The 25,459-nt window shown below is 41.1% G+C and overlaps 1 protein-coding gene and 1 long non-coding RNA gene across 5 annotated transcripts in view; one reads left to right on the top strand and one right to left on the bottom strand.

The window, feature by feature from the left end:
* Nucleotides 1-25,459, bottom strand: part of Polr2H (DNA-directed RNA polymerases I, II, and III subunit Rpb8) — a 55,255-nt gene that overhangs the window by 9,426 nt on the left and 20,370 nt on the right. For all 4 annotated transcript variants that reach the window (XM_012373523.2, XM_067348529.1, XM_067348527.1 and 1 more), the window contains exons 2-3: nucleotides 24,668-24,751; nucleotides 15,353-15,533 (exon numbers count right to left, since the gene is read on the bottom strand). In XM_012373523.2, coding sequence (XP_012228946.1) covers nucleotides 15,353-15,533; nucleotides 24,668-24,751 — 265 coding nt within the window. The remainder of the gene's footprint in view (nucleotides 1-15,352; nucleotides 15,534-24,667; nucleotides 24,752-25,459) is intronic.
* LOC136997630 (uncharacterized) lies at nucleotides 9,302-12,558 on the top strand. Its single transcript, XR_010888278.1, has 3 exons — nucleotides 9,302-9,407; nucleotides 9,505-9,818; nucleotides 12,058-12,558. It is a non-coding gene; the product is annotated as an uncharacterized lncRNA (long non-coding RNA).

Below are 25,459 nucleotides of genomic sequence, written 5' to 3'. Positions count from 1 at the left end.
GTTTTTCCGCCATTTTAGATTTTGCAATCTACTCCGCGAGGATTTCCAGAACGAAAATGAAATAAGTAAAATGAATTGGCGTATATCGATTCAGGACATTACGGAATAAACGGTTCGGCGCGATATCGTATTTTCATTTGAAGATATTATACGCCGCACCGTTCGCGGAATTAACGCGGGAATATTCCCTCCCAGCAGCCAATTAAACGAAACTCGTTACCGAGCTCGGCCGGCGCAGCCTGAATCGCTTTATCGCTCGAGTCGCAGATAATGCTAGACTTCGGTTTGCATGAAATTAATTCCGATTGCCAAGTGCCGCCGTCCTGCTTTGCATCGCCAGTGGCAAATCTAAATTTCTATTCGTCGAACGCCTGATTCTTGATAAATATTTTTTTTTGTTTACAGCGTTGCCGCCGTCTCGTAAAGATTCTAAAATTCACCAACGAAAGGAACAGCACACGCTTTTTCCACAATTGCAAAGATATGTTCTTTCCACTTGTCTACTGCAAATCATGCTCGATCTTTAACATAACGCGACACGATGTCACGCAATTAACATCTAAAAGAAGAGCCTTAGACAGAGAGAAACACGGACGAATAGCAAACAGCGAATAATTCTTGTCATTATAATTTTAACACAGAATAAACTAGAGTATAATAAACTAATAAACAATATTTCAGATTGCAACCAGGAAAGTTCTGAGGCAAAAACTTCGGAGAAAAGTTTCGCAAGAATTTTGTGAACTTTCTGTTTTTAATCAAATCTCCACGCGGAATAATTTTGTACGCAAATTTAGGATAAACTTGTTTATTATACAAGCTTCTTAATGCTTTTATACGAAGAATTAAAGTCACTTTAAATATTAAATTTTGAAACGTGCTGAAGATAATTAAAAGCTAAAGTGGCAAAATACAAGTAAAATATCTTCGAAAGGACATTTTCAATCAAAATTCTTCGAGTCCTGATAGAATTTTCTCATTTCTCGAAGCAGAAAAACTCTTGAGAATTCTAGATTTTCCAAACAGTCTAAAGTAAATTTTTATACAATTCAACAAAATTCGAGATAGAATTCCTTTTATAATTTTGCGTTCCGTAATATAGAAATATTTGAAAAATCGGAATACACACATATATATATTACAAAATATATCTCAGCGATACATATTCAATGTGATATTATATATGCAATCTCCTGATTCCTTAAGTTGTTTTATGTTACATAAAACTATATATTTCGAATACCGCCGTGAGTTATGGATCGTCGGGCGAACCCAAATATTCGGACTTGTCCTATTTCGCGCAGCCGATACGCGTTTCACCAATTCACGTATTCCGTTTTCATCGAATCGCCCCCTGTTACCTTTCCTTCGCAAGCTTTTATTGTAAACTGGCGAGCTTCGCGCGATATGGGTCACTCTACCGAAACGATCGATTCGCGCGACGGACGCGTCCAATAATGAGCGTCTATACGCTCGCGCGCGCGAGTTTCCGCGGTTCGCGGATAGTCGACCTTCGTCGTTGTCGCCTGTATAATTGCCGCTAATTATCGGGGCGCATGCCACCACGCACGTGCTTTCGACTAATCGAGCGCGGCTCGCAATAACGGCGAACGTCCACATAGCCGTAGGCGCTTTGAAAGAATCGCGATAAAAAAAACCAGTAAATCGCTCATATCTCGTCAAGTGAGATCGTAACGACTCTCTTTTTTTATCATCTAAAAACAACCTACCTGAAGTTTTCTTATCGCCATAACGAGGAAAAACAGCGAGTATCAATTTTCAAAATTTGCGGTTAAGGCAATTTTGTAATGTTGTTTGTGCTCGACTTCTAATTGAACGCTGCTTGTAAACTAAGAGTGATGCAATTCTTTTCTGCTGTTTTACGATTTTCAGGATATTTTTAATCAGAAATAGGTAAACAATGTTATTAATATCAATGCCAATTGAAACGGGATTTCCTAGTTTAATTACTTTTTTTTAAATCTCTTTAACGATAATCTTAGAAACATGAAGCATGCTTATCACTATCTCTGACTGTTGACACAGAGTTGACAGAGAGAGAAGTCATTAAATTTGCTGAGACACTTGCTCCTGCGTCAATACAGTGGAATGTAACGAAGTCTATCCGACAATCTCGTTCTGCCTATCGTAACAACAATATGATATTACATCAAGCATAAGAATGGAATTGTAGAATAAACAAAAGCCATTTTTACAGCCGTTTCTCACGAACAATCACCGCTACAATTCCGGCTAAATTCCGGAAATAAGTTTATCAATCTTTTTCGTCGCGATAAGCAGAGAAAGAGAGAAAGTGTATCGCTGTATTAACGCAGGATTAAGCAATCGAGTTTCTCAATGCCGTCGCGAGCGATCGCGCGGAGCGTAGCTTACGCAAACAAGTGCGAGACAAGTGCGTTTACTCCCGAAGTGGCCCGCCGATGAGGTGCGTCCTCGAAAGGCACCGACGTGCGAGCAGAAGAAGAAGAAGAACAGAAGAGACTGCGACAGGTGGGTGATCGAGGGGGCGACGAGGAAGCGTCTCTCCGTCCCTTTGGCACAGGCAGGTATGTGTGGATACCGAGAAACCTGGGTCGATTTAATCTTAGACCGCCACCACTATATCATCGTACACTATCACTACTACTACCACTACACGCCATTTGGCAGTCATCGTCGTCGTCGTCGTCGTCGTAGTCATCGTCATCGTCGCAAGTCGTTACTTTCGTCAGTGCCGAAGCGCGACGCGACACGGCACGTCGTGCGTCCTCGTCTGGCGACGGTGTAAACGAGCCTTAAGGCCTCTCGCATTTCGCCTCGCCAGCGGGACACACACAGAGCGCGGCGCGGCACACACAATACAACGCAACGCAAACGTAACGCAAACGCAGGAACCGGAGAAGCGCACCTGCCGCGCGCGCGCGCTACCGCCTGCACCGTTTTCTCGGTCGCGGCCCGTTTGTCCCCGTCGCGGCACCCCTGGTGCCTTCCCTCCTCCCTGTGCCGCGTCCCCCCCCCCTCTTCCCACTTCCCCTGCGGTCGGCAGCTCCTCCCCCCCCACTCGCGTGCGCGCGACCGGCGTGTCGCGGAGGGGTCGAGAAGGCACCTTTGGCCTACCGTCCCCCTCCTCCCACGCCCTCCTCCACTCTTCATACTTTATCCTCCTACGCCATCCATACGCGCGCACGAGCGCTCGAGAGAGTCGATTATCGTTGAGAACCGGGAGGCCCTCCTACTTACTCGATACACAAACGAGTGGAGAGAAAGAGAGAGAGACGCGGTAACATGGCGTCCGACCGCCAAACGCGAGCACTGATTATGTAAGGAGAGGAGGAGGTCGAGGAAGTAAACTTAAATGCGTTTTGACGTGCTTCGCGTTACGTCGCTGCCGTCGAATTTGCATATTGCGTACACTTCTCGCGGCCGTTTGTTAAAATAACAAACTTCTCGTCTGCTTATCGGATCCCTTTAGAAAAATCATATTGTAACGGTAAATTGATAATTGTAAAGTGCACGCCGGGGAAAAGGAAACGACGCCGTCGCTCTCGGGCTGGAGAGCGCCGCTTTTCGATCGCCCGTGCGTTGCACCTAAAATCATCATGCCGCTTGTTATCTGTTAATCTACCATTCATATCGCACAGCAGCCTCGCGCTTGTCTCGCGAAATTGTTTTCGCGGCGAGTCGCGACGATGCGAGGCGATGCAACACAGACGCGCGATTGGCGGACGGACGTATTAGTCAGACTAAATGTCATTGTTGCGTAATCGGCAGCCGTGTATACGTGATGCATGTTCTTCGGCTACGTCACCGGACGCATAATGAAGCCGTTCTTACGTTCACCGTCGTGCGCTTTGAATGTCGCCGCGTCGATTGATTAATTGTACATCACGTATTCGGAATAATTAAAAGCGACTTTCGCCGACGATGTAAAACTGAAATCAACAACGTCAAATGTGATATCGGCGAGTCTGGTTTCGACGATCGCGAGGACCGCAGCGATAAAGGCGCGATACAACGAAATTACGAACGTTTGGCTGGCCGACAAGTTCGCGTTGCGCATTTGGCATTGGGAAAAGTGGACTCTGACTTGTATACAAAACAAATATGTATAAATGTTATACAAGATGATGTAAAAAAATCTATTCCCTAAAGTGGGGATAAAAGTTCTATCGTTCTTTGAGAAAAGCGAACAAAAAAACAGACCAATTATCGAATGTCATTTAGAATACTTGAAAATTTTTGATATATTGACACTTTTTCTATTTTTTTTTCTCCAAATATATCATCTTTCCGGAAATTATAAAACTAGTTAATGCGTTAACGAATATAAAATATTATCTCTCTCGAAATGATTTTGGCAATAGTTTGCAAATTGTCTTAAAATTTGGAATGGAGACACTTTAAAGACTTGATCCATTGTAACACGTAGCGTACGAATAATCAGGAACTTTTCTGCCTGTATGTCGGACACGCCACAAACGCGTGAGAGGAGCGGGTGCAAGGGAGTCGAAGCAACACGTGGCGGTTCGGAGTCGCGTAGCCGCGAAATCGCTGCAAAGTGAAGTCCGTAGCCGCGCGCTCAATGTCACGATTTGCGCTATCGCGCGTAAGAAGTGTAAGAAGAAAAATAATAGCGCGTAATGACGGCATAACGGTGAAGAACATTTCCGTTTTCCGTTTTGTAAACAACCTTGCAATAAAGAGAAAATACATGTATGAATAGAAATGTGAATGATAATGAAAAGAAGTGCAGACAATATTGCGTAATGCGATATGAAATAACGTAAAGAGAACTCGTCGCGGCTAATTTATTCCCCGGCTATAATTCAGTCGACGTAGCGGTCAGGCAGATATTACGGAATCGCTACTTCGTAAATAAGAACAAGGATTGCTGTATAATGCAGTCGACGCGGGCAAGTCTCTAAGCGCCATTAATTTTAGAACGATCGCCGACATTTATGTGCCAGCTAAAAAGTTCAATTGAAAACGCGTGAAAATATCTCGGCGAAACACACGACTATTGTGACGTGTAACCAAAGTTTCTCGCATAGTTGGAGATAAGATTACATCTCAGCTCCTTTAATTACTAGATAACAGCGTTCAAGTTCGCAATAGCTAAATATTCGTATACCGATAAGCGACACAACGTGCGGAGTCGGTGTGGGAAATTATGAATCACGGGGATATCAATGGTTAGAAAAGAACTTGAAACCCTCTTAACGCGCGTTATGCGGTCGACAAATTCAACAAGCTTTACTCGGGGCTTCCATGAATGAAGCCTCTCCTCTTTTCTGATGGAGAGGCATCGGAGCTCGTGCCCCTATAATTCCTCTTAATCGCGCGAGGATTGATATTTGTCACCGTTACATGACAATCCACTCGACATGTGTGACGGAGGTTCCCTCTTCCTCCCACGATTCCTCTATAAATTATGCCTGTGCGGAGAGTTAAAGTGACTATCTACAATCGACAGAGAGAGAGAGAGAGAGACGCGTCGAGTCTTTCCGCGCGTTACGTGCAATATTCGTATCTACTGAAATACTTGAGCTTAAATCTGCAGAATATTCCGATAACATCTCCTCATTTTCCATGCATATTTCGCGAAGCAAATCGAATTTTGATGTCATTGTGAAATTATTTACAGCATAAAAGATAATTGCGTGAATAACGAGATAAATAAAAAATTCTTAAAATATTCCTCTTTCATCGCGGAATTTCTGCATTAAAATATAACGATTTGAAAATAAAAAGAAACACGACTGTCAAGACTAAGCGACGGAAAGTGTAGCGGAAAAGTTTCCTCGACAAGGATCTCTTGCCGTGTAGAAAATATGGTCGGAGCAGGAAGCGTCGGGATTGCGAAAGCGGAAAGAGGAACGAGACGGGGAGTATCGATCCGAGGTAATCAGCTTTTACTCTCTTCTGTGTGAGAAGTAGGTGTAAAGATGCACTTGCGCCTGCCGACCTTGGGCGATATTAAGGGTGCGGTGAAATTTGCGCGAGGAGGAAGGGCCAAGGGTCGATCTGTTGGGTGTCGCATATTCGGCTGGTGTCGCGAACGAATGAAAGAATCGTACGCTCGGCGACTGATGCGTCCAAATGGGATCGTCCAAACTCCGAGCGTGGGCTGCACATGGTTGCATCGGGAGAGCTCAGTGCAACCAGTGGTTTCGCGCTTTTCGAAAATGCGGGAAAATGTATCTGAATTTTATTACTCCGCGACGCGAAAATCAATTCTCCCGAACTTTCGAACAAAACGACGAATAAAATCGACTGCGACTAGCCTCAGTCGTCGATCGCGTCGAAAAACGTCGGATTTGTGTCAATGTCACAGTTGTTCCGAATTGTCCGTGTCACTTAAAAAGCGCTTACTAAGAGCGATTGCGTGGCGACCATGCGGCGACTTTCCACTGACCTTCGATTGACCGAGGGATTCGACTCTTCCGATCCGGATAATATCGAGCCGGAAGCCCGCTACGTGCAATCCGACCTGGCCGCCGCCGCCGCCAAGTGCAGCGAACGTGGACTCTTCCGCGTGTCGGGAAAGTGGGGACGCGGGAACGGTCCCCGTCAGGGGTTGACCTAATTTCAGTCACTAGGTTAGCCTCTGACTGTCTGACCTTTTCCCAGGAGCGGCACCGGCGATGGGATGCGCGCGCTCGCGCGCGCATCGAAAACGCCGAGGGAGTTTGCGGAACACATAATGTATGCATGTATACGCATTCTCCATATCCTGCCACCGGAAAAACAATCGAGCACGCGCGCGGGAAAGGATTAACCCCGTTGGACCGAGCTGCATTCTCCTCAATTTAATTCTGTGCGAAAGGAGAAAAAGAAAATTCCGCTTCCGCGTAAAATCTGAGCGTGAAAAATATCTGCAGTTGAAAATATTCAAATTAATAATGCAGCAATGTTTTGATAGAAATATTTAAGCGTTCAAAAAAATATTACTTTCCGCAATTTTTTTCCCCAGACGAAAACCTTTCTCCGTGCGCTTTGGCAACGCAATTGTTTTCGGAAAGCAGATAAATCGCAAAACGTCTCCGAGATATTCCTCTCACGCGTCACACTTCGAGCTCATAAAACAGTGAGTTGGACACGTGTGCGGGCACACACTCCCCCCCCCCCCCCCCAAGCATCCGCAATGAACAGAGAATCGAAAACGAGAAAACTAAACGGACACGAGCTCGTGGCAAGCGCGCGTAGGTGTTGCATAAGGGAGGCGCGTTCGCCAGGCAGGTGTGGGCAGACCTCCGAGGGGATAAACGAAACTGGGTCACCCCTGGGAACCGGAGAGAGAGCCCGGGTCACCTCGCATCCGGGTATAGGAGAGCCTGCGAGAGTGTCGGCGGCGGCATGGTGAAACACCGACGGTGCTATCGGGGAAGAAAATTACCCTGCGCAGCAGACTCTCTCCTCTCGCGCGAGTCTATTCATTAATCACCGTCCGGCCTTGCCGATCCTTCGCTTCCGTAATGCCACTCGCGAATAAATAAGTCTCTCGTTATTCGAAATCTTTTCGAGCAAACGCATTCCGTAATAAACGCGAAACATCCCCCCTTTTTGCTCGAATTCTAGTCTCCCTTTGCGAGTGAAGATATTGTTGAGCAAATTAATGTTATCTGTAATTTGAGACCAATTAATGCAATCGTAATTTGCACTGTGCGGCGATCTGTGCGCGCGACCTTTCGAAGTAACCATTTGGAGATGAAATACGATGCTCGATTCAACTACGAGATATTTTAATGTACAGTAATTTAGTAACTCGGGCTGGCTCCCCTTTTGCTGCGAATGACGTCGTCGGCATCAGTTTAAGCGCTCGTGATTGGTCGTAGAATCGTAGCGTATAGTTTGCGAACGTTATAACGCAACATTGTTTAATATATCGCCGACACTTTTACACGTGCCTCGCTGGCGCTCTTAATTAATAATGCTTTCTGAAATGTTCGTAATAATAAAATGCACCTTCATCGTTTATCATTACTTTCTATTTATATTCTTCATTGAAAAAAATTTCTCAAGTTGATTATTTCTCTTTTAGCGTAACATTAAATAATAATTTTATTCTCGTATCACTTTTCAAAGGTCTGGAAAGATCTTGGATTTCGTAAATAATCTTTACTGGCGACTGAGATTTCGAGTATTATTTAACATTTAAACAACATATCGCGGATATCGTTAATTTAATAAGATCTGCGCGTGGAATTATAATTTCCTGATATTCGTAAACTACATAAATCCGGGGAAGAAGTCGAAAGAGGTTTTAAAATAGAATACCTACGAAATTCGAATCAGCTGTTCGTAAACACAACAACGCGATTGCGTAACGCTCGCATTACGTGACGATGACTGTAGCATCTCTTCCTCTTTCCACGCTCGTTGTACGTATTCGCAACCTCTAAAGTACAAGGCTACGAGAAAGAGCTTGCTACGCGGCGATGCGCGTCATGATGCATTTCACGGGTCAGCGCAGCCGTTTCAAGATACAGCTTGCAATTTACTTTAACGAAGAAATACATTTTCCATTATGCCAAACGCGCGAAGAAATTAGAAATTTGTAAAAATTTTAAATTAATGAAAAACTGCTTACATAAACATGTTGTGTACAAGAATTGATCGTCGAACATCTTATATATATATATATATATATATATTATGAGTTTCGCTTGATTGCATTACTGTTTCGAAAGCCGTCGTCCAATAATTAACAAGAAATCAGAGACATCTAAATGATTTCTCCGAACATGAAACTTCAGTATTATATAACCGGAATCTTAATGCTGTCGGCTGGCTGAACGCGCGATTAACGCGAGTAATAATTGTCGGAAGGCGGCCAAATTAATGTGGATTCGCTGGCACGGATCAACTGGACCGCAAAGGGTTAAAGCGTCGTCCGGGGGAGGCCACCGGTTGCGACGTCGCTCCGAATATACACCGCGGACCTGTGCACCGGCGGGACGCCTATCGATGCATAATACCCGCCGCAATCGTGCCAATCGCACGAAAGGAAGGAAATGTTTTCGACTGCCAAAAGTGCAACATGCCGCAATTCCGTTCCGCGGACTTACGTAACGCGGCGCGCGGCGCGGCGTTCCGCACGACAGTTTTGCTCATCCCGCCCGAGTTTTCTCGCCGCGGCGCAACGTCGGATGACGTGGCGGTTAAATTTTCCGCCGTTTGTGTATATACGGCCGCCGCTGCTTCCCGGTACAGCCGGTCCCCGGGCTTGCCGCTGCTTGCGCTTCGCGATACTAGAAGAACGGCGGGCCGACGTGACTCATTGAAGGAGAAAAGCCCGACCGAGTCACGAGGCGTGCTGCGTAGGTGCATACGAACGCATAATCTGCTGGCGATTCACCACCTCCGGACGCTTGCTTCGACACAGTGACGCACAATTCGAGTGCCGAGTTTCGTATTTATAATATATACGGATTGAGAGTGCGATCAAAGCCGATTAATACCGCATAAAGTCACGATTGATTCGATAAGAATTTTACTTTTCAGTCTGTATCGTGAATGCTGTACACGAGATAAAAAAAAATAGTGAAGTGCTAACTGTGGATGCATCAACAATATACCGGTCTTTTTCTACCTCGCTATTTTACCCAAAATATTTCTTCAAATGTAGCTCCCATTGTTCTGAATAATATTTATTGTTGAAAAATAGTTAAGTGCATGAAAAATACATTTTCTCTCTCGAGAAACTGGCGTACAACACGTTTGTAACGTCAAAGAAAAATTTGTCGCAAAATCTGAGAGAGTGCGTGAAAAATGTTTAGAAATCACACGCTTATTACGCATTGTAAGAGACATACAAGGTATCTGAAACTCAAGAATCAATTACGCGCGTCATAAATGGCTGACATAATCCCGGCGGAGAGAACGTGTCCATTATTCAATTAATGAATCGAGTTTTCACGTCGAATGAAAGCTGCGGAAAATCGCGGAAAATCTGACGAAAAATCGAGCAGCCGCGTAGAGAGCTTAAACTCTCGAGTGGAGGGGGATTCTCCTAAGCACAGGCGCGTCAGCTGATTGGTCGTTCGGGCGTCAGCTGATTTTGACAGCCCGGACGACCTTGCGCGTCCTAGCCGAGGTATCGACTTGGGAAAACGTAGCATCGCGCGCACGCGCTCGCACTAATCCCGATCAGCTGACTTCTCGCGGCACCTCGCATTCTCGATGAACTGATCGAAAGACCTTCGCACTACAGCTTCTCCGTCAGATTCCTCCCATTAAGCCCATAATCTAGTCAGACAGAGCGTCGAGCAAAAAAGAATCGAGACAAAAGCGAGGTGCGCTCCCATTTTTATCTTGGTGGCAAAAAAAAAAAAAAAAAAAAAAACCGATAACGATGTCGAGGGAGCTTTCAAAAACGAATTAACGACGAAACATAATGTTCTCGTTCGTGCGCGTCAGATTTTTCAGCATTTCCGGAGTGATATCATTAGCGGGAATGCCTTGCGTCACGCGACTGCAAATAAAGCTCTAATGTTCCATGAAAATGCGCGACCTCTGGACTTTCCGCGGTGAAGAGATATCGATAAATAGCGTAGAATTAAAAATATCAACGCACGAGGAAACGATCAGACGGAAGTAAGAATACAAGCGCGAATGATAATTCCGGTTATTAAATTCCTTTAAGAGCGGGTTGCGCCGCGACGTTACGTGGTGCGTATGTACCTGCGCGTTGCCGACGTCGCCGGGGCATTAGCTATGTTCATTCCGGGGTCTCGAGCTGCGCCGATCAATAATTCGTTTCCCAGCTGTCACGCCCTTCGTCGCTCACGGACGGACGAATAAACGCGGCACCGACGAAAACCAAACGCTAATTTACAGCGCGACGCTAGGATATCTTCGATATTGCGATCCTTTTATCGTCGAAGTCGCCGGCACTCGAGCATTTTTCAAATTTCGTGCCGGTTTCTAATAATTATTGAAATTTGAATTAAATATTTTTTTCAACGATTATTTTTAAACGCAAGAGGCACGAAACGTCTCCGATATTAAACACACTTTCAAATTTTTTATAAGTTTTTTTTTTATATATAATCACGCAGATAGAGTTTCCGCACGAAAGCCTCGTGTCGCCTGTCGAAACTCAATATCTTCAATCGGATATCGAGCATCTCGTCGTACCTAGAAACAAAACCTGCTTCATCTTACCCTCAACGAGTACAAAGCAATTTCGTCTCGCTCGCGATCTTCGCGATGGATCAATTGATAAATGGATTTCACGAACATTCGACAATCGAGATTTCCGAACTCGGATTGGTTCGATGCGGCTCTTCTTTTTTCGTCGGAGATCGTCCGAGAGTTGTCGGACTTTCGTCGGTCGGATAATGGGTTGCCAATGCCCCCAGAAAACTGAGATACCACCAGCTGTGTTCACCCGCTTCATTACCTACCGAGTGAACGCAGAGTGGCTCCCTGTCCTCCGAAAGCTCGTTCCGCTGATCTCTCTCCTTGCACGTACGTTCTTACCGACCGTGTGATAATAGCCGTGTATAATCGTCGGGCCGCTGCTTCGGAATCCCTGCCGTTGCGAAGAGCCTTCGATTATCCCAACGCGGAGCGTCGTATTGTCTCCGCAATGCCAAATGCGCCATGCGAACGTGACATCTCGTTATCGATCCAGCTTTTAACATCATCCCCCCGCATTATACAGCGTGTGTGATCTTCGATTACGTGATATTCCGGAGTTTACACTCTAATATCGGAGACGGAAATGATATGGATTCGATTATTGCCTCTCGCATTCCCGAGCGAATTATTTATTCTTCTATCCTTATTAATACTTGGAGTGATTTAATTATTCCATAAATAATCGTAGTTGTGCCGCTTCGAAAATCGTGGTTCTAAACTAATTAAATTAGCGTTTACCTGCTTTTATATCCAAAAATACATGTTGTTCGTATAACGAAATTTTTATCTTTCTTGAATGTGGAAATATATGATGACTTGCTTAGTGATTATTTTCCTATCGGAATATTAATAGACTGAATTAATCGACTGAATGTTTATTACAGCTTACTAATATAACTGTATTTCTTACAGATACTAAATAACGGAAAATATAATACTTTTCGAACGCGAGCCTGCGATCGAATGATCAATTGCGAAATCTTGTAATAGACGAATAGCGAATGGCGAAGAAACTGCTGTAGCAGAAGCGATTATCGCGCATCATTAACGAACATCAATGTAGCGCAGGCTCATCTGATTACGCATGACGTGTTTTACTACTTGCGCAACCTTGAGCCGAGGCACGATACGGAAGTAACCGAGAAGAATACATACGTCTTGATCCTCCGACACGCATTTAGAGGCTCAAATGTAGAATGAGCGTGTATACCGTGATCTTTGTTCTTTTGCACGTATAAATGTCAAGAAAATATTACTCTAATTTACATTAAATTTCAATTTACATTAAATCTATAAAAAAAATTCATATTTTATTCGAAGCTAAGACATCGTAGACCGCAAAATATAGAGAATATACGAAGAAACGTGAACAAAAGAAATAGCTGAGGAATGTCACAAATAGAAAAAAAAATTTGGCACATATCCATCTTTTCATCATTAAAATACGAGAATCCAACGAACTTGAGAACTCTTCAATAATTTGTAATTCAAAGAAGCTTTTAATAAATATTAACTTATTAACATCCTCATCACATTACGATAATATCGAAATTTCGTTAACAAAATTATATTTCATACAACTCTCAACCAAAGAGTAGAACATTGCGTCGGAAAAATACGCTAATTAAGTCGTTAAACGTTAACGATCCGAGAAAAAAGCGCTACGGAATAACGTCGCTATTCAATAAATAGTCTCGCTTTTTGTTCACGATCAATTTAAAACACCTCGCGGCCACTGTACATTTTCGCACCTTATCTTTCTTATCGTGATCTCTACGACGCGCTCTACGGTTCCATCTTTAATAACGTACACAGAGCGCGGCGCGTTTTGCGCTCAATAGTATAGCACAACCTGCGACGAAATCAACGCGACGCGGCCGCGTCCCAAGGTCAACGCGATAAGTCGGTCAAACCGTGGGGTTATCGCGCAATTCCGCATTTTGCTCGACTCGGTTTAAATGCCAAGTCCAACACTCGCGTAACCTTCGTTTTCCCGTCAGATCGGGAAGTAATTTTGAACAGTAGATTTCATCATACAAGTTGGATCGAAAATTTGTTCAATAAATGGAGTTTCAAATGTTCTTCCTAACACGATGATAATGTCATAAAAGTTATCCTTAATTTGAATGTAATTTTTATACTAGAATATTTTATTAGAGCCTCATTCCGCTAATTATAAAGAACACATTAAAATGAATTTTTACGCGGTAATAAGAATAATCGTATATAAATTGTTTCCTGTTCAACATTATTAAAAAAGTATTGCGTCTGAAAAAATGGTTGATCCATAGTTCATGAATGACAAGGCTAAAATTGGCCCACCCGATGACGCACTATTTCGGCGTGCTCAGCCAATCGTGTCAAGGTTTGGACAATTGCGTATCACGTAATTCGCACAACAACCTCAAACTTTCCAGCTATTCAATCGGTGTTTTATTCGCGATATCTCCTCCAACAGTAGTTTTTTTTTTTCAATTGCTGATACAATATTTATTGTAAGTCGAGAAGTAAAAACTAAATAAGTAACTAAGTAAACTTAGAAATATTATTCTTTATACGATATTTTCTTCAAAGCAAGGTTTCACTCACTTTATTCTCTCAAAATAAATAAGAAAATTGACTTTCCATTCTTTAAGAGTTAAGAAAAAGTTAAATATCGAAGAGATATATTGCGCAAACCACGTATTTTTTACGTATTTATTTGCAATTTTGTTTATACCGTCAATCGACGGAATAAAAATGGTCTGCTAGAGGTTTCTTGTGGGACTTAATATTCTCTTATTTCGCCATCGTTCGCTAATTATGTAAGAATGATCGTTGAATAAACAAGACGATGGTATAATCGCCTCTCTCTATCCGGTCGAGACCTTGTTCAGAGCGATAACCGACGACAACATAGAAGGAGAGAGAAAGAGAGAGCCAATTTCTTTCTATGAGCGGCGCAGAAAGTTGTTTTCGGAAGCTCACGCGGCTTCATTGAGAGCGTTGAAAACGAGCCAATAGGAGACTACACAGCAGAAAGTCTGTCGCGCATCGATGCGTCGTTCGCACGACACGTCACCGCGTCGTGACGTGCGTCCGTGCGTAGATTCGATAAACCCGGGCCAACGTATTTGTATCCGAGCAGAACCAAGAGTTGTAACTGAGGGAGCGTAAAATAATCAGCATCGACGGTATCGCAGGTGTTTGTTATAAAAGCCTGCTTAGAGTAATTTTCAAGCAAGCTATTTACAAAAGCTATTTCTGTAATGACATTTTTTAACATATTAACTGCCAAGTGATTATCATAAAAATTCTTCTTAGAATCATGAGCAGCCTGAAGTCTAAATTGGAGATTCAGCATATTGTTTATTATAAAGTTAAAATTATATTTTTATGCAATATCAAGAATAATTACATATAAATGAATTTCCTCTTAAACATGAATAATTAAAAAAAAATTTAGTGAATCTCTTTATAAATCGTCATTCTTATTTCAACGCCGTGATTTAACAGGAAAAAATTAGTGTCATGCAATGTTGCATGACGCACCAAAACAATAACAATAGTGTCATTCGTAAATGAATGACGGCAGTTAGTATGTTAATTTTGCATAATAGGGATCTGTGTTTCTCGTGAAACAAATCTCTTGATTCGGCTCGGACATGAAAAGGAGCACAGATCCGTTTACACCACACACGATTTTCAGGCACTAATCAGTGCCTGAAAAAATATGCACGAACGAAAGTTTACTCCAAAAACTCAATAACACAAGGTACAATCAATAATGGCATTGATTATAAACAAAAGTTAAGTGTAACGCACAGAAATTTTGATCGATTCCGTGTAATTGTCACACTGATATTAGATATCGTAATGCTAAAATAAATTCTTTTACTTAGATAAATAAATCTTTAATTATCTCACACACGCTTTGTAAACCAAGATAAATTTCAAGTCGATATCGCAGCAGTGTAAACGAATCTTGACTCTGAGTCAGTATGATAAATTGTTGATCAATCCGAGAAATCAATTCCCAGTTTTTTGTTCCGCCTCTTAATTTCAATTTTTCAATTAATCACAAAATATGCCAATCGTTAATTCGCTAATTCTTTTAATGATTGATTGGCTTTACTAGAAATAATTGAATTTTATGCGAGAAAAAATGGTGTTGATTTCTCAGCCGATCTATTTTTGATATACGAGAAAAAAATTGACGGCTACTTACAGTCTGCTGCTGGGCTCATTGCTGGCTTCGTCGCCTTCGATCCGGTACACCTTGCCGGACATGACGTACTCGAAGCTATCCGCTCTGGAGCCGCCCTCCTGCTCCAAAGGATTCCACTCGTTGCCGTCGGGATATCCATCCTCGCGCAATGTCGTCGCCAGGACGAGGCGAAACTTATCACCTGGAGAAACAATGTTTTTGTTAGACGCACAAATTACTCTAACGCCGGATGTTAAATAATTTCTGCTTTGGAAAAATTTGCAAAAGTTTGCTGAAGAATATTAATTAAGATGTAGATGTAAAAATAATAACAGCTAATACAAGTAACATATTTATCTGCAATAGTGCAGAAAAGAAACAGAAATTATTCTCTTTTTCTTTTCCTGAATATTATATGTGGAAAGAAAATTTAAAAGGCCGAGAGATGTTTACTCAGACTTTGCGAACCAATTCTTTAAAAATTTGAGAGATTATTTAAGGATTTCTTTTCAATCTTTCCAGACAGCACGAAGACAAAACTTTGCAGCATCTGTAGGATTAAATACGCGAGAACTGATGGATATAAAACGTGCTGGTTTATTATTTCAATGACTAGATAATGGTATATTATCTACGTCATAATGCCAGGTGTCCGCGCTGAAGCGCAGGATGATATCGCGAGAACAAAAAAAGCGTTGACACAAGTCGTGCTATGACGAGATATGTAACCAGGTCCAATAATAGCGTTTTACGTGAAATGCATATGAAAAACACATCGCTGCTGCTGTATATACAGTTTGCAACAGTCGCGCCGTATCCGCTCGTCGCTGGCGAATGCTCCGCGCTGGTTTTATGTAAACTGACGAATCCACCCTTTCCACCGCGTCTGCAACATTTATTCGCGAAATATTCACCTTACACCTCGCTACGTGATGTGTGCATTTATATTTAAAGAATATGCACTTCGTTCAATACAGTTTACAGAGAAAATAAACGTGAAATTTTGTAAATAAATTATTTTTCGTATTCTTATCTTTGCACTCAATACTTGTTATTATTATTAATACATCGATTATGAAAAGAACATACCGTCGTTCGTCAATCTATTTTTATTTCCGTGTTTTTTTTTTTAAATATTTGTTGCATAGTTCGTCATGTAATAAAATATAAAATAATCGCAGGCACAAATTTTTCTTTCTTCCCACCGCAATCAAGATTGCCTTAAAATAGATGGAATAAAACTTGAACGATCAGAGTGAGATTTTAATCGAAAGTCAGGACGATTGGATTGATTAACCTCGAGTTTCGAAACTTTACTCGCAGGAGAGAAAGTGATATTGGGGTGACGTTATTAAAAGGAAGAAAACAAGATTACAGGTTTAAATTCAATCAACATCGTTAAATCGAATTAATTTAACGGGATTTGGATTTCTCGACTTTGGATCAATAAACTTACACGCCGTAATTTTCCGAAGATACCATCCTAGTACACCAGACGCGCTTTTAATACCAAAATGTAACGCAATTTGCCTCGCTTATGCGAAATTAAGTTAGACGCGCGAATCAGGCTCTTCCGGGATTGCGATTGAGATCGATACGAGCAAGAAGGAGGAAGCGACGCGTAAGGACGAAAGATAGCGGTATATGGGTAAGAGAAATGGGAGAAGCTGCTAAAAGGAGGTCACGGCATTAGATTGAAACTGGAGCAAGCGAGGAAAGAGAAAATTGAAGGAAAAATCGTGTTTAAAATAAATGTCTTCAAAACACTTTTTTTTATACACGTAACTGAAGATTAATCTTATTTCACTACTTTAATCAAAATTGCCGTCAGTAAAATCTAACGAATCAATCAATTGAAATGGCTACGTGATAAGTAAATAAATAAATTCATTATAATTTCATTTAAATGTGTAAATTTTTGGACGAAAAAGAAGCCGCAAACTCTTAATAATTGAATCGTTGCGGTTCGAAGTGGATGCGCGAGATCTTGCACAATTAATTGAAGCGAAAAAATTCCGACATTCTCACATCTATCCCTGGATTGGAGCGAAACGTAAGAAAGCCCGGGACGCAGGGTCAAGGTTAAGTACACACCACGTATAGCAGGTACAGCACGGGCTTTAATCGATACTACATCGTCGGCGCTACCACCGCCACCACCGAGAGAACCCCGTACATATATATATATATATGTATATACGTCCGGCAAGTATTAAGATATTTACAACCCAAGCAGGCATAATTTTCTCCTAGTAGATAAATAATCAATTAAGCTCTCTTTCCGTTCTTCTGTTTTTTTCACACCCTATCTATTAACATTTAAGAGTCAGTATTATTTTTAGACCTTGTCGGACTCATTTACTTATCATTACACTTACTTTACGCTAAAACGGATATAACAAATTGGGATACCGCAGATATCATGCGCTTCCACTTTGTTCGCCGATAATGTTAAAAGGCTTTTTTGCATATCGCAGATAAAAGGTTAAATTCGACTCGCCTCGGATATTATCAGCGCGAACGAGTCGGGAAAACCGGTCAATTGATCTCACCGCTCCCGGCGAGGAGCAGAGGTACGTGAGCTGAGCTTACATCATAATGGTGCCACACCGTAACAGCGGCGGTCTGCTATAGATCATCCGGTCGTGTGTTGCGCGGTAATATCTCGCGCTTAAATTAACCCTCATTCGACCGAAACGGCATGCCTGATGAACCAGGTATACCGCTTGTCTCGTTTGTAAAGTTTTTCGAAAGACCCGTAATGCGCGACGAGTGGTTAAAACCGCAATTTCCAAAACAAAGAAAAGAAAAAAACTTTTTTAAATTATTCGTTTCAAGATAAAAAATTGAGTGCGTATCGCGAAGAGATGTACGTCGGTAGCTCGCTGATTTTTTTTAACAAAGGAAAATGAGAAAAAAGATCAGTGAAAAATCGTGATCTCGTAATTTTCGTGAACAATTGGACTGTTTTCGAAGTAAAAATATAGATGAAAGATGATTTTGCCTGAAGATAACCGACTTGTTTTTAGAAATTCGATGCGATAATATACACAAATATCGATTGGAGTACCGCAATGACTAATTCGACCAGTTAAGGATTGGCGAAACGCGGAACCGGGAAGAAAGGACGAGCCCTGGCGGACGCGGATTCACTCACGGCGGTGACCTTGAGAGATCGCGCGGCGGTCCTCGCGCGCGGTGAGAGGGCGAAGGAAGGCCTCCCACGGAATCGATAACGCGTGACAGCGCGCGGTCTCGGCGGCGATATATACACGCGTTGCGAGGGGGTGCGGGGAGATCCAATACAATGATGCGGCGGCTTACCTCGACACGGGTGCGCAGCGTCCCGTCCGGGTCCGTCCGAAATCCGCCGCCATCTTGGCCCGTGACGCGGAGCTTCACCGGGGTGGCGCAAAATGCGCTGCCGCTTCCGCGAGTGCGGATTCCGCTTTCTCCGCGCCGACGACGACGACGACGACCTTGTCGCCTCTTCCGACCGTGCGGAGATTCGCGAGATCGCGACGAGTCGACGCTTTCGATCGCTGCCGCGCACTACTTGTTCTCCTTCTCCTCCTCTCCCTCATCCCTCTTCGTTGACGCCCACGCGCGACGGGATGAGGGCAGGAAACTTCCTGGAAATTCCCCGCGACGTCACACTTGAAACGTTCGCGTCGTTTGTCGAAAAGCGCGGCGTATGTCGGCGTTTGCATCGTCGCGCATTCGGCAAAAAGTTTGCCACGAAACGGCACTCTGACGTCGCGCGTATTCAAAATGTCCGCTCGTTCCTCTCTCATCATCAAGGCGAACGACGTCACACGAACGATAATGCCCGCACCTGCTGCTGCAAAACTCGTTCACGGCACTCGGCGCGCGTGTACCCGAAATCCGGTTCGTAAAACGTCACGGGACACGTTACGTACCGTCCCTCGCGTCGGAAAAAAAAAAAAAAAGGTGGCAGATGTGTCCGCGGCGCGGGGGCCGGCGACGAAAAACGGATGGTCACGATTTTGCGCGAAACGACGCGCGACGTGTTTTACTCTCGCCGTCGTCGCGGAAGAGATAACGCCGGCGGTTACGCGGAAAAGAGGGACACACACGGAGCGGGCGAGCTAGCCGCCTCTCCTTCTCGAGGACGAGCGAAGAGCGCGCAGCAGCGCTCGTACACAACCGACACGGCTGCGAGTCGCGGCCACTTTGACCTTGGCATTGAACTTGTGGGCGCCGAGCGCGGAGCGGGACGCGCGACGGGGAGAATCTGCGCCTGCGGAAGGGAACGCCGAAGTGGGGTAACGCAGCTGAGCTGGTGAAGTAAGAGGGGATGGGCTCGCGGGGGTGAGGGGAGAAGCGAGGGAGGAACGAGCGGACCGGTATCCTGGTGGGAGGGAGGATTGCGTCATCTCGCGCAAGCCTGAACGCCGCGCGTCAATACAGCGGAGGAGAGACTCGCCTGCCTCTGTGGCCCTTATGATCTAACCTTCCCGCTTATGTATACGCGTATATATTTGTATATATGTGTGTGTGTGTGTGTGTGTGGATAAATACGCATAAGTTCAGTTTAAATACATACGCTTAATTATTTCTTGAGCCTTGACTGCCTTCGTAGGGTCCGCCGGATCGCTTTATTATTTTTGTATCAAATTTTTGGATAAAGGAAACTTTTTTGCGACACTGTTATATCATTGTGCACGTAAGTGGCAAAACGTAATACGCAGAATTAAGAATGAAAAATAAATGAAAGGTTTCAAGAGGGTGATATATGAAGAAAATTGAGTGATGCTCTCGCAAACCGCATAATACCAGTTAAAGGTTGAAAAATAATTAAGTGTACATATTTAAACAGTTAAAGGTTAAGTGAAGAATATAAAAAGTTTATATAAAAATTGTTTGAGCAAGGAAACGAAAGATAGTATTGCAATTATAAGTTTTAAATTGCCATTTATCCAGATTACAATATCAATTTCAATAATGACGTTCAATTCACACTTCTAGATCTAATTATACTTGCTTTACAAAAATTGAGCACTTTGTCATGCGTGACATAATCTGGCTATTATCATCGATATTATTACACGCAATATCTAAATAAAATAAGTAATTCATTAAAAATCTGTTATTGAATGAGTAATAAAAGAGTAAAATAAAAATGTACATTAAAAAAAAGAAATTATGTAATCTTGAAACTTCGATAATTAACAATTCGAAGAAAAATTTAATTTCTATTGCTCCCACACTAAAAATCAAACAATTTTTATATAAACATTTTTTTATCTTTTGTGTAATAATGTTGTCTTAAATAATAATTGAATATGGCCGTTTTATCCACTTATTTATCGATATCAAATGACTATTATAAATGAATTGAAATTTTGTTCAATTTAGGAATAATATAGTTTAATGGATTCTCTCGCAGAATATTTGGTTCCACGATATGACGAATCATTTTTTCACTCAATAAATAAATTGTAATTAATTGCTTTTATCACTTCGTTTGGGCTTTTCGAAAACTGAAAAATTATTCAAATTTGATGAAATGTAAAATATAAATAAAAGGCTTAAACGCTTCAATATAACACGATGAATATGAATATTCAAACTGATTTCAATTATATTAATATGATTACAAAAAATTGATAGTATCGTTTAGTGACAAAATCATGCGACATATGTGTATCCTAAATACCGAAATGCTCAAGCGTCATAAATATTCGATAAATGCTCGATCCAATGCGATCAATAAATCACATTAGAGTATGACCAGCTCCTGACACGAGTTTCATTCCAAGGGCAAAGGGGAAAGGGAGACGGAAGACTTCTCGTAGACGGCGATCCGCGGAGAGAGTAGGTTACCGACAAAATAAGGCATCACCGTCCCTAGGTCGGTCGAACTTCACCAATCGCCGCGGTCGCATCGGTAAAATGAGAGGCGGAGCCAAGACGCGTCCCGACGTCCGGACCCGGTCAGCGAGCGTGTTCCCATTGGTGAAGTTCGAAGACGAGGCAGCATTTAATCGCCTCGATCGCGCTGTACTCCGACGAGACGCAACGTGCTCGTCGGAGCCAAGATGGCTAGGCACGACGATAAATTTCACGTCATCGTGTGTCTTTCCGCGTAGCTAGATAAAGGATCGCGAAAAGATGGCGAGTCCCGGAAAGAAAAAGAAAAATATAAAGCCATTTTCATAAAAGTATGAATCAGCGCAGGGATGAATCGACAAAGAGGGAATGCAACTAATATTTCGTTGATATTAAACTCATTCCTGTTAATTTAGACAAAGACGCAAGTTAATTTAGACAAGACGAAGAATTTGAGCTTGCAAGTATCGCTTCGGTAATTAAAATTGTATTTTTTAAGCCACTTCTTTTGAGGAAAATAAGAAGACAAAAAGCTAGAAATGAATCTGATTTCTCAAAAATATTAAATATAAAATTCATATGTTATATCATGTATATATTGACTCATATTATGTAAAATGTATTGATAAAAAATATAAATAGAAATAATATAAATTATTAAAAGGAAACAGACATTATTAGAATATAATTCAAATTGTGTATTCTTTTCGAAATAAAATACAACAATTATAAGATTCATAACAGTAAAAAACCTTCAATTCTGAAAATTGTCTTTGTATTAGGTCTCCTCAAAAGTAATAGTCGACTAATTTGGTTGACCGTCAAGTAAAATGCATCAAGATAGACCTTCATAAATGGGGAAACGTCTTGCTACTGCAGCCTCAGTTTAGCCTTGGCCAGCGCATTTGCTCTCTTATGCGGATAAAATGTATATCGTCGACGACTTTCAGTGCCACATCGTGCGACGCATCGCAATTTCGTCAGCGACAGTTCAGAAGACAAATGCGAGAAATCCGCATTAGCGACGGAAGTGTACCAAAAGCAAAAAGTGACAAATAGTAAAAGAAATAGGTTTTACACGTCTTTTGCGCCAAGGATCTGAAAAATGCGACCATGTCGCATTTACGTAGCGCGGAAAGAAAACATTTTGTACACAGTGTCTTGGACAATGTGATATGTTTGAAAAATATAAATTGCTTGTACTACGAAAAGATTTTTAATATTTTCTGCGTTTTCCAAGATGCACGGCAACATCACTTTTAGAAAAATGGATGCAAAAAATTATTTGTTATACTGCAGCATGTAAAAATTATTTTCAAATATACACGACAGTCTTTCACTTCCGATTATTTATCTATTATTTATCTAAAAATTATCGATATCTCGATATAAAAAAAAAAAAAAAAAACGGAGAGAAAACTAATTATAAACTTTTTGGAGAAAAAAAGCAGAGCAAAGCTAGGTAATTTATTTTAGAATCGCTCTATACAGAAGACAATCTCAGAGCTCAAGAAAGAGACCGGAAGCGTCGTTGGCGAAGTTTCGTAGTCAAGCGAGGGAAGCAGAATATCACAACTGCTCACGGTTGCCAAGTGCATTTCGGAAGATTACGTTCGCTTATAAACGCCAAACTGCAATTTCGCAGTTGAGCTTGCGGCGCGATGGCGCGACTCGAAAGACGCGAATCCTTTGTGCGCTTTTATATATCTAAAAGTATCGGCAGCAACTTCTTTAGAATTCTAACAATAACAATAGCAGTGCGGCATTCTTGAATAAAAATTTAATTGACCACGAAATTATTTCAAATTGGACAAAACTTTTGAACAATTCATGCATATGACAATGTCGGAAAGTTTTCAACTAGAAGGATTTCAATTTAATCATTCCATTTTGACAATCTTTCACATAAAATTATCTTCTATATTGCAAAATTAATTAGTACTGATTTCAATAATATAATATACGCTGCCAATTTCATTAATTCATCTCACCATTTAATCATTTGACACACTTTAACGTCGCTAAACTTTTCGAATATCCTGTATAATAAAGCTTTGTCTTGCATGAAGCGAGTTTTGTTTTTAACGAATTTTTCTACAATGTTTAAAACAGAACGTTTTAATCAGAGGATAGGTTTTCGCGTTTCAGTAAAATGTGAAATATGAAAAACTAGCGAACGAATGTTATCGGACCGGCGGCCCGATCGGAAATTACGACTTTGCGCACGTCGTGTATGGAATAAAGAAACGATACCGTGGTGTATGTTTTTTTTTTCTATTTCCTCGACGGATAGATTTCCGGGCTAAAATTCGGTTTGAGATTTCGAGATAATAACGTATGTCGCGGTGAAAAGTGGATGAAACATTATATCGTGCACCCGCAAGAAAAGTGACACAAGTCAAAAGTATCAAATTGTTCAGGAGAGAGAAAAGAAGAATTGCGTTAATAATAACGGTTTCTATTAAAAATATTATGAGATAATATTTTTTGGTTGGAATTAGTTTTTATTTCAAATTCTATCGCAAGTTATAAATCGTCTGAAGCAAGTTTGATTTTACGGAAAATAATTTCACATCTCTATGCTTGATTAAGCAATAATTTTAAAATTAACTATTTACGGCAGTATCAAACGTAGCAGATTTACGCGGAAAGTATTTGAATTCAACTTCCATCACTTTTTCCCGATTGAAGGACGATATATTTAGAACACAATCCGCACATAAAACGAAATTCAAAAAATTTCGATTTGTGTCACTTGTTTTGCAAGTGTGCGATATGTTAATATAGCAATGTTGTATGTTTGTTTACAAAACATCATAAATATGCAGTAACAATGTAGCTGAATGTATTATTTGCAAAATATTGTAATCATGTAAATATTGTGTTAATAAAAAAAATATAAATAAAGATGAGAGTCAAAAAGTGAAAGAATTTTTCATTTTGAATTGATTTGGCAATAAAAAGTCTCTTTACTTTTTAACTTTCTCTCGTATGTAAAAAATGCAGAGTACAAATTATACGTGCTTACATACGCGTTTATATCACAAGTATAATAAAATATAAATTATAAAATTTTATAAACAATAATTCTATAGATTTAGTAAAATTCTATCAATAATATAATTCAATAAATAAATAAATAATATAAATTCTACGTAGCCATTTAACTTTTTCATGTAGCGTCCAATTATTTTGTTTGGAGAAAAAGACTACCAATAGTTTAAAATATATAATAATTTTTTCGCATACTCTCTCTTGAGTATTATTTCTTTAACAAAATTGCATATATCTTTTTTAAAAAAATTTCGTCATATGCCATTTGCTTTCGAAATTACATTACAAATATAACTATGGTCATATTTCATACAGTTAATGTTTCTCTATCAGTTCAGAAATATTGCAAGCAATAATAAAAAATAGCTTAATGTCTTTGTTTCAATTATTCGTAGCTAAAAATAATTAATTTAACAATAAAAGGCTCACCTAACTCCATAGGATACAACCAACTGTTGATGTCCAGAATGAGATCCATTTTGAAGGATTCCGACTCACAATGAAGTCTGCTCACTAAACAAACAAAGAGCACATTATTAAAAATGCGTGATGTACACATATAATGTTTGATGACTGATTACACAACACTATCGCGGTGACTCATAGATTCGCCCGAAAAAATCATCGAGAGAAAGAGAACTCTTATTTTTGCTCGAACCAGCTGACGTCACCAATGGTCAAATGAATGTGTTTCAATTTGCGATATCCTATCGATACACAAGCGCACACAAATACACACACTTATATTTACAATAATTGCCAAATTGAAATGTCTCTCTTTCGAGCGTTATCAGCTCGCGTCGGCCGAGCGCTTTTGACGTTAACAATAGAGGCGAAAAATGGTTTCAATTCTTTACACAGAATCATTTATTGCTATTATTATGATCTGAAAAGGGCGATTTTCATTAATCTTCGATAAAATTACAGTATCAACTTTATTATCCAAATTTGCTCGTGAAAGCGAGTGAACATTTAGCAGCGTCAGCGCGACATTTTGCGGCGATTATTGCAATATGTAGGAATGCACTATGTTGCATTTCATAAAAGAAACTTCGGACTAACAATTCTTTTATTTGACCAGTCAATTGAACAATATTCTACGTCATTAAGACATTTCTCATCAGAATAATGCCCAAAAAATTATACATAAACGCTAAGATACAAAGGATATTTGTGGTCTCTCAATAGTGCAAATCGTCTCGTTGAGTGTCGTTCCGCTAA

The sequence above is a fragment of the Linepithema humile genome, chromosome 2 (assembly GCF_040581485.1).
Source record: "Linepithema humile isolate Giens D197 chromosome 2, Lhum_UNIL_v1.0, whole genome shotgun sequence".
Classification (NCBI taxonomy): domain Eukaryota; kingdom Metazoa; phylum Arthropoda; class Insecta; order Hymenoptera; family Formicidae; genus Linepithema; species Linepithema humile.
This window is presented reverse-complemented; position numbering and strand designations above follow the sequence as displayed.